Source organism: Phocoena phocoena, chromosome 16 (assembly GCF_963924675.1).
Source record: "Phocoena phocoena chromosome 16, mPhoPho1.1, whole genome shotgun sequence".
In the NCBI taxonomy this organism is placed as follows: Eukaryota; Metazoa; Chordata; class Mammalia; order Artiodactyla; family Phocoenidae; genus Phocoena; species Phocoena phocoena.
The window spans coordinates 28,736,429-28,749,952 of NC_089234.1; the positions used below are offsets into that span (position 1 = coordinate 28,736,429).

The 13,524-nt window shown below is 43.0% G+C and overlaps 1 protein-coding gene across 1 annotated transcript in view; it reads left to right on the top strand.

Moving 5' to 3' along the window:
• Window positions 1-295: 295 nt before the first annotated feature.
• GOT1 (glutamic-oxaloacetic transaminase 1) overlaps window positions 296-13,524 on the top strand; it is a 29,748-nt gene continuing 16,519 nt past the window's right edge. Inside the window, exons 1-2 of the mRNA XM_065893957.1 lie at window positions 296-540; window positions 8,615-8,796. Coding sequence (XP_065750029.1) covers window positions 423-540; window positions 8,615-8,796 — 300 coding nt within the window. The 5' untranslated portion in view covers window positions 296-422. The remainder of the gene's footprint in view (window positions 541-8,614; window positions 8,797-13,524) is intronic.

Sequence of the window (13,524 nt, forward strand, 5' to 3'; positions counted from 1 at the left end):
CTCGCGCCAGCTTGTCTCCGGGCGCCTGAAGGTCGAGAAAACTGCCTTCCGTGTACGCCGCTCGTCTCCTCCCCTCAGCGACCCAAGGAACAACGGCTTCAGCGATAGGAGCACGCTCTGCCAATCAACTCTATCCCCGCCCCGTCCCAGCCGGCGTACGTTGCATTGGTTGCATCAATACCGGCCTACGATAAGATTCTCTTCTTGGATTGGCTAATACCATCCTGTTCCTTTTGCGTCAGAAACTCGCGATTGGTTAACCGCGTTGCCAAGTTCCGGACGCGGCTCGACCATTGGAGGCCGCGGGCCCGCCCCTACCGGCTAGGTGAAGGTGAGAGTCTCCTCCAGTCGCAGCGGTTGGGCCGGACCGAGCGGCTTCAAGCGCAGAGTGGAAGCTTTCGGCCGACTCCAGCTTTCTAGCTATGGCGCCTCCATCAATCTTTGCCGAGGTTCCTCAGGCCCAGCCGGTCCTTGTCTTTAAGCTCACTGCTGACTTCCGGGAGGATCCGGACCCTCGCAAGGTCAACCTGGGAGTGGGAGGTAAGGATGCAGTGCCCAGGAGTGTGAGCAGCCTGGGAGTGGAGCGGGCCTAACCCTGGCTGTGGGGACCGTAGGAGATAACCAGGTCCAGCTTAGCTCCGTCGGAGAGGAGGAAAGATCCATGAGGCTTAGTTCAACCTGCCCATTTTACAGATGGGCATATGGAGTCCCTGGAAAAGGGAGATGTATCAGTGTACACACAGAAAAGGTGTAGCAGTCAGGGCACAAACTCAGTTTTTCCGATTCCGCATTGTGTGTTCTTTATACTGTATTCTTTCGCCTCTTAAGAAATGGGGCGGCCAGGGATTGAAAGGAGAGGGATAAAAATAGGAAGTCTTATAGGCTTGGAGTCCTGGCTGCTGGGGAATGGAAAAAGGAGAACTCTTAGCCCTAGGGAGCTCTGGTCTGGGTCGGTAAATGTTTGAGGTATCAATCAGGTAGTTTACCAAGCCTTGTGCGGGGAAGACTGAGTCTTGGTTTTGGCCCCAAGGAGATTAAAATCAGCAGGTGTTAAGTGATGTAATAGAGATCTAAAATGCTTCTGAGACAGGTTAATGCTCCCTGGGGATCTGGGAAGAATGTTCTGGCTCTCACAGATGTGGTGGGAATGGTAGAAATGGTGGTAGAGATGGTAGAAAAGAGAGGAAAGAGTGTGGACAGTAGAAGCTCACTTTCCACACATCCTTGTCATCATTTCTTGCTTGTATTTCTTGGACAGCTCAGAGCATGGGCCTCAGTTTTTCCTACTGCCAAGAAAAAGATTTGGACTGAAATGCCTCTGAAATTCCTTTAACTCTTATCTTAATCTTACCTGGTGAATTTGTTATTTCTGTCACTGTCATTTGGATGTTTGAAACCACACCAACACTTACTCAACCACATAGAAAGATGAGCCAGGGAGAAGAGAATGAATAGGACAATGTTCTGTGCTAGGGAACAGACTTAGAGCAGAAGGACTAGAAATTTCTGAAAGAAAATTGAACTGTTTTGTAGCAGAGAAGCAGTGGCGAGAAGGAGGTGCAGAATCAGGTGTCCCACAGTGACAGTGTCTGTACATAGAACTTGTTAAAGTCTTCACCAAGGAATATGCAGGAGGGGTGAGGAAAAAGCCATTAAAAAGTGATGGTTTGGGCTTCCCTGGTGGCACAGTGGTTGAGAGTCCGCCTGCCGATGCAGGGCGCATGGGTTCGTGCCCCGGTCCGGGAAGATCCCCTATGCCGCGGAGCAGCTGGGCCCTTGAGCCATGGCCGCTGAGCCTGTGCGTCCGGAGCCTGTGCTCCACAACGGGTGGGGCCACAACAGTGAGAGGCCCGCGTACCGCAAAAAAAAAAAAAAAAAAAAAAAAAAAAAGTGATGGTTTGTTGAACCTGGGTAATGGGTACATGGGCATCCATTATATTATTCTCACAACTTTTGTGTATGTTTGAAATTTTCCATAATAAAGCATAAAAAAGTCAATTCAGAATGCATAGTTTCACCCACAGAGGGAAAGTGATGTTTTTAGCAGGCAGCAAAGTGGAAGTAATATTGAAAGATTGCCTTGAATTGAGTTGGAGTGAGCACTATTCAAGCTCTTAATTTAAAACCAATCCAAAACCTCCAAGTATTCCTTTAGGGCCGGATATATCGTGAAGAACTAGTATTGATATTAATCCAAATACATGTTTTTAAAACCTTAGGTTTCATTGGCTCAATTACCCTTGAACTATCTTACAGGATTTTGGTGAGGATTAAATGCGTTTAAAGTGCTTAGAACAGCCTCTGGCACATAAGTAGGAGTTATGTAAGTATTAGCTGTTACTGTAGTTGTTTTCGCATTTCTTTGCATAAAAGATATTGAATAAAAATTTTCAGCTCAAGAACTGCAAAATGAAATAATTTCTGACATTGGTTCAGAAATAAATTGCTAATGCATAGAAAAAGCACCCTGCCAGCCAAGGCCAGAAGTGATTGGCTCAGAAGCATATTCTGCAGCCCGGATAGTGGTCAATTCAACTGTGAAAGTGCCTTTGTCATGTTTTCCTGGAACCGAGGAATTCTTTCTCTTTATTACAAGCAAATGATTTATGCAGTTAATTGCATTTAGTGCTTAGGATGACTCTGGAGGGTTGTTTATTACTATTACTGTTTTAGAGGTAAGAAAGCTGAAGCCCAGATTGATGAAGCATTTTGGTCGAGATCACATGGCTGTAGTTGGTAGAGCTGGGATTCTAGGCCACATTTCTCAGATCCCTAGGTCTCTGCCCCCTTCTCTATTGGGCACCTTCAGGTTGTCCAGAGGGAGCCAGTGTATGGTAGTGGAACAGCCAGGAGACCTGGGTACAGGCCCAGGCCTGCGGTCCAGTGATGTGACCTTGGGAGTGTTATTTACATCCCCGGACCCAGTCTGTTAAATGAGGAGCCAGAACGGAATGACCTCTCTCTAAAATTATACTCTAAGATTCACTAGCATGTTACATGACTGTAGTATAGAATAATAATGTTACTGTCTTCTTCAGATGACTGAGAATTAAATGAATAATTATGTGTGTGAAATATAAATGAAAAGTGTTGTATAAATGTTATTTTCGATGATCACTGTGACCCGTCTTTTTTGTGGATGGCAGGTGCTCAGATAAAGGTCTCATTAAAGTATAGTAGAATAAGAAGTCTCTTTACGGCTTTTGTATGTCCTAGCTCTATTTATACACATACTGAAGTATATCCTTTGTGAAGGAAATGTATTGATAATTAATCTCTGACTTTGGTGAAGATGCCCTTTTTTTTTTCTAAGTTAAGATAAAGCTTAATGGAAGTTAACCAGCTCAAGTTCTAATGATGTTGGACATTTAGAACAAACTGCAACTATAATCTCATTAGCTCATTCCTACTTGCAGATAGTTTCCCCAGAGATTTTCTTCTTGCTGTGACTATTTGCATAATTTCCATATACTTAGAGCAGAGCATCACATTTTTCACTGTTAAACATGATGCTCTTCGAGTTGACTGTTTTAGCGCTTCGTAAAGTTTCAGACAAGTGACTTTAGGGGCAGGGGAGATATGAGTTCATTCAGCCTGATGCAGCCTGAAGCAGGACATTTCTACATAGACTTCAGTCTATTCATCATGTAAACTTAGCTTTCTTTTGTTCCAGGTAGACTGTGCTTGCTTTCATATTTGTTGTTGTTTTTAATATGGGTTCTTAGCATCTTCAAATAAAGTTGTGGGAGCGACATGCTGTATCAGGTGTTTCTGAGTACCCCCGGTCCTCTCCGCAGGACCCTAGTTGGAGAAGGGCCTTAAAGAGGCATATGTGCATGGGCTGTTGGGTAGGGATGGATGGGGGAAGTGGAGATCTTAGGAGGAGGAGGAGAGTGATGGTTTGATCATCTAATTCTCCGTGTTCTTCTGGAAATGAGACTCACCTGCAGCCTGTATGACTCCTCTAAAAGAGCTGGTCCTCAGGGAGAAGGGTGTGGTGTGTGGAGCTGAGGGGCATGCTGGTAGGTAGAAAGGCCCCTTGCACAGTCAGTCCTCTGGGACCTGCTGGCTTCAGGCTTTCCCTAGACATCTCTTGCTCTTTAGAAAAAGCACAGGGATCCATGAACTTAATATTAATAGTATGACAGCCTAACTCTTACAGTTCTTGTGATCTTGGGCGAACTTTTCTGGCCTCAGTTTGCAGATCCCGAAAATAGAGATCATAATATCTATTTTGTGAGTTGTTATAAGAATTAAATGAAAGTTAAAAAAATGTGAAGTATTTAGCACAGTGCCCTGTATGTAGTAAGTATTCAGTAACTCCTTGTTATTACCATGGCTTCAGCCACCGTCCATGTCTATAATTATGAAATCTTTCTTTCCATCCTGGACTTCTTCCCTGGATGCCAGACCCATATTCGCTACAGTTTGCTGGACACGTTGTACAACCACTTCAAATTCAACGTGTTTAAAACAATGCATGGATTCCACCCTCCCCTCAATCTTTTCTTTTCTCTTCTGCTTTGCTCTATATCTTGGTTGCCCTCTCCCCTGCCCCACCCCCACTAGTCTTTATCCAGACTAGAGAGAGACTTTGGAGGTTGTCGGTGACCCTTTCATCAGTCCCATGTATATTTATTTGGTCACTAGGTTCTGTCTTTTTTACCTCATCAATTTATTTTGAATGTCTCCCCTTTTGTTTATCCCCGCGGCTGCTGCCGCTGCTGTGATTCAAGATTTCACTATTTCCTTCGTGGATTATTGCAGCAGCCTCCTGACTTCACTGTCTGCTTCTGTCCTCCTTCCAGTTTATTTTCCATCATGTCACTCAAATGATTCTGTTAAAATGTACAGCTGTCCATGTCACTCGCTTGCTTAAATGCTTTCAGTGGTTTCCCCATTGAGACAAAGTTCCTTAGAAGAGACCCCAAGACTCCCTGAGCCATTCCTTGCTGTTTCTCCATGGATCTTACATCCGAGCCATGAAAATGCAGATCCTCAAGAACCTCATCTCTTCAAGCCTCTGGAGCCTTGCACAAGTGTTCCCTCTGTCTGGAAAGTCCTTTTTCCTGTCTTTTAAACTCTTATTCATCTTTTATACTTCATCTTCCCTGCTCACTTACAGGAGAACTAAGGACTCTATGCTCTATGTTTCCTGGAGGGAGGCCAAGACAGTATCTTGTTTTATCTTACCCATCTCTGTGTAGCTACTTCTAGCCAGTACCTGGTTCATGGTGGATTCAATAAGTAGCTGTCAAATGAGTGAGATAATGAAAGAATGAATGAGAAACTCATGGGTCCAACAAAACAGGAATAAAACCCCAGCAGGAATAGTGGTTGTTGGTAATGCTTAACCTCATTGCTCCAAACGCCCAAGAGTAACTGCAGTTCTCCTTCAGTAGGGCAGTGAGACAAGGCATTGGGGATAAATCTAGAATTGAATCTGGGAGAAACTGGGCCGTGAAGAAGGAAGCAGAGGTGTGAATTGGCCATTTTCTCTTTTGTCACAATATGGACACAATGCCTCCCTGCCTCCAGTCCTATCACAGGATTTTTTAGAGTTGCACAGAGTATACATTACTGGTAAGAACAGTGGTACTATGGCTTTATCTTTCATATTTTATTTATTTATAATACATGATTTACAAATGACATATCATAAATATATGTAGCATAATTATATATTAACCATCCAAACACAGATGGGAAGCATATTAGAACTAGTTTTTCACAAACACCCATATTCTTGTACATCTAAACAGTATCCCCTCTGTGTAATGTAGTCCATATATACTGCTATTGCTCAAAGTTTTCCGAAAACCCTCTTTTAGAATGGCCTTCAAAGCATGTTAGACCCATGTAGGAGGCCATCTTTTTATAGCTGTTCTCCATTAATATTATTCAGTCCATTCACCCACCTACTTTGCTGGACATAATACAAGTACCATTTTCAAAAATTAAATTTACTTTCAAAGGACAAAGATTTGGCATCATTAAGGATATTCAAAATAATGAGATGTCTCCTCTAAAAACAATTCCAAGAATATTTTGAACAATGGTAGCATTGTGATCATAGATGGGGTGATCTACTTCAGGGAAAACGATCACTTGGGAGTCATTATTTTGGTATCTCTTTGAAAAACCAGACCAAATCTCAACTGATAAAGTAGACTTTTTGAACTTGTTGAGAGGGAGGGACTTTGGTGGGCCAGGGGGTGTACTGGGAGTGATTTGACAGCATTGTGAGTCAGATCCATCTACCCAGAGACTGGTTGTTGGTTAGTGGCTGTCAGTCTGGAACTCTCTCCACATTTTTATTACTAGCTTGATGTGCTTTTCAAATTTGCAGATGACACATTCCTGGAAGGTAGGGTTAGTTGATGGAGTAGAAGACAGATGCAAAATCAAAATATCTTATAAAGTCTTATTTGTTGTCTGACTTTTGATCTAGTGATTTTACATCTAGAAAAAGTTTTCCTAAGGAAGCACTCATGAATGTGTAAAGTATAAGAACATTAATTACAATGTTTATATTAGCAAATAGTCAAAAGCAACATAGTTAATAAATTATACATAGAAAGGAATATTGTCTAGTCACTAAAATTGTGTTGTAAATGGCTCATACATATGAAAAATGCCCAGTTGCCTCCACAATAAGAGAAATGCAAATTTAAACTACCCTGAGATAGCATTTGGATTCTTAAATTGGCAAAAATTCACTCAGTGGCTGTGGCTGTGGGGAAGCAGACACTCTTGTACATTGATGGCAGTGATGTACACTGATAACACCCCTGCCCTATGGCAGCAATGTACACTGATAACAGCCCTATAAAAAAGGCAATGTGGATATATCTGTCAAAACTACAAATACACAAAGTATGCTTAAAAGTAATATATTTGCATTTAAACTTTTCATTGATTGCCACCAGTATTCTTCCAATCAGTTGTTTTAACCATATTTGTCCTACAACCATGTGTTGTAAAATGAAAATCAGTTGAAAGTAGTAAACTAATGTATACCCTCAAAAACAACAACAAAATTACACATACACGTACTTCTCAACCTACTCTTCCATTTTCAACCCTGCCTCTTACAGCTATATTTACATACATGTAAGATGACATATGTACAAGGTTCACTGAAGTATTATTTTCTAATAGCCAAAGATTAGAAACAACTCAAATGTCCATCGACAGGAGACTCACAAAACAAATTATAGTACATTTATCAGTTATGCAGCTCTAAAAAGAACAAAGACAGTCTGTGTGCACAGACTTAAATAGTTGATGATGATGAAAGGTATTCATAATGTATATTTAATAAGTGGAAAAAAGCATGTTGCAAATTCTATATAAAAATGGCACAATTGATAAAAGAATATACTCATGTAGAATAAAGTTTAAAAGGCTGTACACCGAAATTTTCATACTCCTTATCTCTGAGTGCTGGAATTACATGTTAATCATAATGTTTATTATTTTCTTTCTGGGCTTTTCTAAATTTTCTACAGTCAACATGTGTTGTTCAGTAAACAGTATCAACCACCCTAAAAAAGTGATTTAAAAAAAAAGTCAGGGATTAATGTTGAGCAGAAATCAACAAGATAAAGAAGAATTACTTTAAAAATTTGTTTCACTGTCACTTGCCAAAGTATAGGCTTATTGGAGACCTAAACAGTCCAGCAGAAGCAAATCCCTGTCAGGAATCCTGCTCAGAGAAGTCACTGGCTTGGATGCAAGCCAAAGCAGCTGCCCTCTCAAGCTATACTCTCAAAATGATTATAGGGTAGTATAGGAAAAAAAATCTGATAGGTTAACTCAAAGTAGACTAAAAATACTTTTAGCATAGAAGAAATGCTTAGAAATTTGCTGTAATCAAGATTAAAAATTATGAAACAGGTAAACTTAGATCCATAAAAGTGTGAAGCAGAGGAAGTGAGTGGTAGGAACAGTCAAAATGGTAAACACTGACTGATGTCAAAAAACAGCAGGAGGACAAAGATGTGTTTAAACTTGTTGTTCGATGATTGTGTAACCAGTTGTGGGAATCTTCAGTCACAGGTGTTTCCTTGCCGTTTGTCTCATTTCTGTTCTTACAGGACAAGAGGAGGAGGTGGACGTCCCTCCACCCTCCTCTCTCTCCATGTTTATGTTTGAAGGTGCAGCGTTCATGTGAAGTAGCACCGAACCCTTTTCTTGGGGAGATGCAGAAGGAAGGCGATTACTGGGCCAGTGGTCGTAGAGACCTCAGTGCCCTAGTGATATTGACATAGCATTTGTAAGGTATTTTTAATTTGTGGAGTGCTTTTGCTTGCACTTTCTCACTCAATCAGGCTCTTTGATGTCCCAGTTTTATTTCAGCATTCTACTTTTTGGAGGTCACATATTTAAGAACTATAATTTCCATAAGGATAGGAAACTGTCCTTCTGCCTTCCCAGCACCTAGCCCGGTGCCTGGCCCAAAGCAGGCAGTCAGTAAGTGAATGAACTTTAATTTCCCTCACAGTTCTGTTTGGATTGGAAGGTGGTAGAACTCTCCCTGTTCACAGCTCCGAATTCTTCCTTGGACGAAGCCTAAGACTCCTCCATTGTATGTCTCTTTCCCGTGTCCCAGCTTATCGCACGGATGATAGCCAGCCCTGGGTTTTGCCAGTCGTGAGGAAGGTGGAACAGAGGATTGCTAATGACAGCAGTGTAAACCACGAGTACCTGCCCATCCTGGGCCTGGCAGAGTTCCGGACCCGTGCTTCCCGCCTGGCCCTTGGGGATGACAGCCCAGCTCTGCAGGAGAAGCGGGTGAGTTTTGGGTGAGGATCTATTTTTTTCTAGAAACTGTGAGGGTAAAAAGTGGTTAAAAATTAGGTGTTATGTCTATTGAACTGTCAGTGAATAAGGGTTTAAATAGTGTGACCTCAGGGACTTGATAGCACGAATAACATGCTTTTGTATAAAGCACAGCTTCTTCAGTTGTTCACTTTTGCCCAAGAGATGATTGGATTTCAGCTGCTGGGTTTGAAGCAGTCAATGGAAATGCCAGCCAAGGGAATTTAATGGAATGATCAAGAGATTAGGGTCTGGACCCAGCTCTGCCACTACTTTTGACCAAAGGCAAGTCATTTGCCCCTCCAGCCCCTATGTCTCATCTATATGTTAGGAGAAGACTAGTTTATGGTTCATGGTCCCATAAGGAGCATTTGCATAGGGGATCATTCAAGGGGCCTCTGAGCTCCCTGAAATTTTAGGCAGAATTCTGTGTGTATGTGTATTTCTGGAGAGAAAGTTCATAACTTTTATCAGATTTTCTGAAGGAACCTATGGCCCCCGAAAGTCCAAGAGCCACTAGTCTAGATGCTCTCTGAAGATCCTGCCAGTTCTAATATTTGATTCTTCTAGCCTTGATCTCAGCTTCTCTTCATTTAAATGCTTCCTGGTATGTAGTCTATGTATAACTAGAGATACATGGAAGAGAAATGCATTTGGGGAGAGTCTGTATGTGGCAGAAAGTGGTGTGATAGAGATTATCAGTGTTGTAGGAATTCAGAGAGACTGACAAAGGCTGGAAATGGGACTTGAGCTGAACCTTGGGGAATGAGGCCAGGACACTGGTTCTCAACTGTGACTGTATCACCTGGGAGGTTTTAAAAACATTCTGATGGCTGGATCCCATACCAGACCTGTTAAATCAGAATCTTGGAGGGTACCACCTTTCTCTGCCCTTTTATTACCTTTCCCTACAATTCCCTTCCCTTCATGGGTATTTTTTAAAAGCTCCCCATGTGACTGCAAAGTACAGCCAAGGTTGAGAACCGCAAAGTACAGAGGAAGAAAAAGGAGGGGTATTTTGTTTGGAGCAGTAGGAGTCCAGGGACAGAGGTTGGAGGTGAGCAGGTCTAGGTTGTAAAGAGACCTACCTGATATGGGCTGGGAACATGCTGGATAGATCAGGGAGGCTGATTTTGGCAGCCAGGGCAGGGGAAGCCCCTTGAAGTTTTGCGCAGAGAAGTTACCCAATAAGAGTGTTTGAAGAAGATAAACCTGGCTGGATGAGTAGGAAAGGGAAGAGCTCAGGTTTTTGCAATAGTCCGATTAGGTATTGTGCAATTTAAACCAACTTCCCTAATTGCTCTGCTAGGCAGTGTCAGCCCCGCTGAGCAGCCTTCGTGCATGAAAGAGACCACATCTTGGAGTCACTGATTTATTTCCATGCTGTTACCCAGATGCCCTGATAAGCAGAATGGGCAGGGTAAAATGAAGGCTGCACACAGGCACATTCTTATGTATATCAGGAGACCTGGAGGCTCTGCGTGAAGGTCTTGGAACTCAGATCAATGGTTAGATAAGTAATTAACTTGATGAGGGTTTTGTCTGGATTGGTATAAGAGACTGTAACTGACTTGCCTCTAGGAACAGAAGGAATATGGGTAGAAATGGTAGACTTTAGAGATTATGGGTGGCATTGGGAAGTTGCTCTGAAAATCTAGGGTTTCCACTGAGGGAGAGAGAGAGTCCTGATGAAGTTTGAAAATGGGGAACTTTGGCGACTGGAGGTGATCTTCTGAGACGTTGTTGATAAATTAGTTGGAATTCCATTGCTGACAAATGAAAACAGAGGTTCTGTGTTGGGGAGCTTCTTCCTCTAAGACTATACATTTCTTATATGATGCTTATTAACTATGTTGGCAGATAGATGCTTGTTCCTCTGCCCAGGAACAAAATGCTCGCTTAATACTGAGGCTTGGGGCTATTGCTTGTGGCATAGAGCCCTTCCTCTTAGTCTAGTTCATCCTGTGTTATGTTTTTGATCATAGAACAAATTTAAATGGCAGTCTGTAAATATTTGAAGATTTTTACTTTTTACTTTGTGTGTGTGTGTGTGTAATGGTTTAGGATACCATCTTGGCATCTACAACACCCTGGGTACCAGTTGATACTGAGCTCTGAGCACTTGCTCTTTCCCTGGACCATCCCCAGGTGACTATCTTAGCTCAGCCCACCATCATCTCATTTGGATTCTTATAATAGCCTCTTGCCTCTAGTCTCTTCCCCATTCTAGTACATTCTGCACAGTGCAGCTAGAATGATCTTCCTCAGCAAAAGAAAAAAAAAGAGCTAATTGTGTCACCTGCTTTCCCTCTCACAGACACACAGTAGCTCCTCCATTATCTACAGGGTAAAATGCAGACTCTGACCTGGGCATGCAGCATGTTTTGTAGCCAGGTGTCATCCTGTTCTTGCAGTCACTCTTGCTCCCATCCTCTCAGGGGCCTGCCATCCTAAGAGCCTGCTGTTTTCTAGACCTTCCGAGCCTTGCCATGACTTGGCACCTTTGCCTCAGCTGTTCCTTCTGCTAGGAATGCCCCCTTCACTTCTCTGACTCCCCAGTCCCCACCTCCAATTCCTTCAAGACCTGAGCAAGGGTCACTTCCATGCTGAATCCTGAGCTCTCTTAGGCAGAGCTAGTTGTTGGAGTGCTCTGAGTCATCACAGGACTGTGCATTGCTTGGGAAAAGCAGTACTTACTGTGTTTAATGTACAATTTTGTAAGCCTGTCCCTCCCGCAAGACCCTAGGTTCCTCCAGGGCAGGGGTGATGGCTTATTTACTTACTTAAAAAAAAATTTTTTTTGTGTGTGTGTGTGTATGGTGTGAAGTATGGTTCTTTTATTTATTTATTTATTTGGTTGCGCTGGGTCTTAGTTGCGGCCCATGGGCTCCTTAGTTGTGGCACGTGAGCTCTTAGCTGCGGCATGCATGTGAGATCTAGTTGCCTGACCAGGGATCAAACCTGGGCCCCCTGTACCGGGAGCATGGGGTCCTATCCACTGTGCCACCAGGGAAGTCCCAATGGTTTACTTATTTACCTCATGAATCTTCAGCATTTAGCTCCTAGCCTGGCACTTCAGAGATCTCAGATGTTTTAATTCACTCATTCGTTCAGTCAGCAGATGTGTGCTCACCACTAGGCACTGTTCTAGATGCTGGAGCACAGTGGTGACCAAAACCACTGCCCGGCTTACAGTTTTGTGGGGAGAAACCGACAGTAAACATAATAAATAGGAACATTATATAGTGTTTTGAAAGATGATAAATGCTACAAAAACAGAGCAGAGGAAGGCATATTAGGAGTGCTGAGGGTGGGAGTGAGAGTGGATACAGTTTTAACTAGGGTGGTCATGGTAGAAACAGAAATGACATTTGAGCCAAAACTTGAAGGAGGTGAGGCATGAATGAAAGAATGAACCAGAAAACAAACAGTAATCATGTCCTCTCTTAGATTTTTCTTCTCAAGATTTTACATTACCAGGTCCATCAACCATTTTGAGGAGACCTGTCTTCTAGACTCGTCACTGCCGCCTTCTGCTTTTCCATCTTCAGATCTTAGAATCCAGACCAAATGTCCAATTGTCATCTCCTGCTTGGTAACATTTCAGCTTCTGAAATTACTGAGCCACTGCAGGTAGGAGGGCTTGTGGCGCATGAGATGGCGTCCCAGTTTCCTGCTCAGACCGTTGCCTCTGGGAGACTTGGGGCTTTCTCTGTGGCTCTCACCTTGTCAACACTGTCTTCTTCTTCATCTAGTTCAGCCCATGTTTCTTTAGTGCCACATGCCAGATACCACATGAATTGCTAGGAGCACCCAGATCAATGCATCATAGCCTTGGCCACAAGCAGCTCCTAAACAGCTCTCCTGCTCCTCACAGGGAAGTCATTGCATCAGCAAATTGTGATCTCAGACAAGTGTTCTAGAGCCCAGCAGGGATTCCTTCAGGCAATTCATGGCTAAATTGGGAATACAGATTGCTGGCATAGCTTTCTGCCAAGTCTTACTGGATTTCTCTTGTTCTGGATACTCCTGTTTAGCCACCCAGGTCCAGTTGCCTGGCTCCCTTTGAAGTTTGTATTTATTTCCTTTGCTATTATGATTTTTTCCCTTCATCCCAAATACAGGATTTTCTTGAGCTTTACAGCTATTTGCCAAAAATCAGTTCAGAGAATGACCGAATTGACATATTATTGATTCACCAGAAATTCATTTCCGCTAGTTGCTGATATAGTTTAGAGCCACCTGTGTTTCACTGAAGCCATCTAGTGTAAAATATATTTTTAGAGGGAATGATAATTTCTTGGGAATTTAATATGTCAAGTGTCATATACATCATGAATATCAAGAATTAGTTACAGGGGATTCCCTGGTGGCGCAGTGCTTGAAAGGCCGCCTGCTGTTGCAGGGGACGCAGGTTCGTGCCCCGCTCCGGGAAGATCCCACATGCCGCAGAGTGGCTAGGCCTGTGAGCCATGGCCACTGAGCCTGCGCGTTCCGGAGCCTGTGCTCTGCGACAGGAGAGGCCACAGCAGTGAGGGGCCCGCGTACCGCAAAAAATAAAAAAAAAGAAATAAAGAATTAGTTACTGTTAGTGAAGTGGGTTTATCTCTTCCAAACACATTTCCAATCTAGTCTACTGACTTTGTGACTTCTTTTAGTTAATGACTTTGCTTTTTGGAGTGGGAGAGAAAGGGTGGAGTT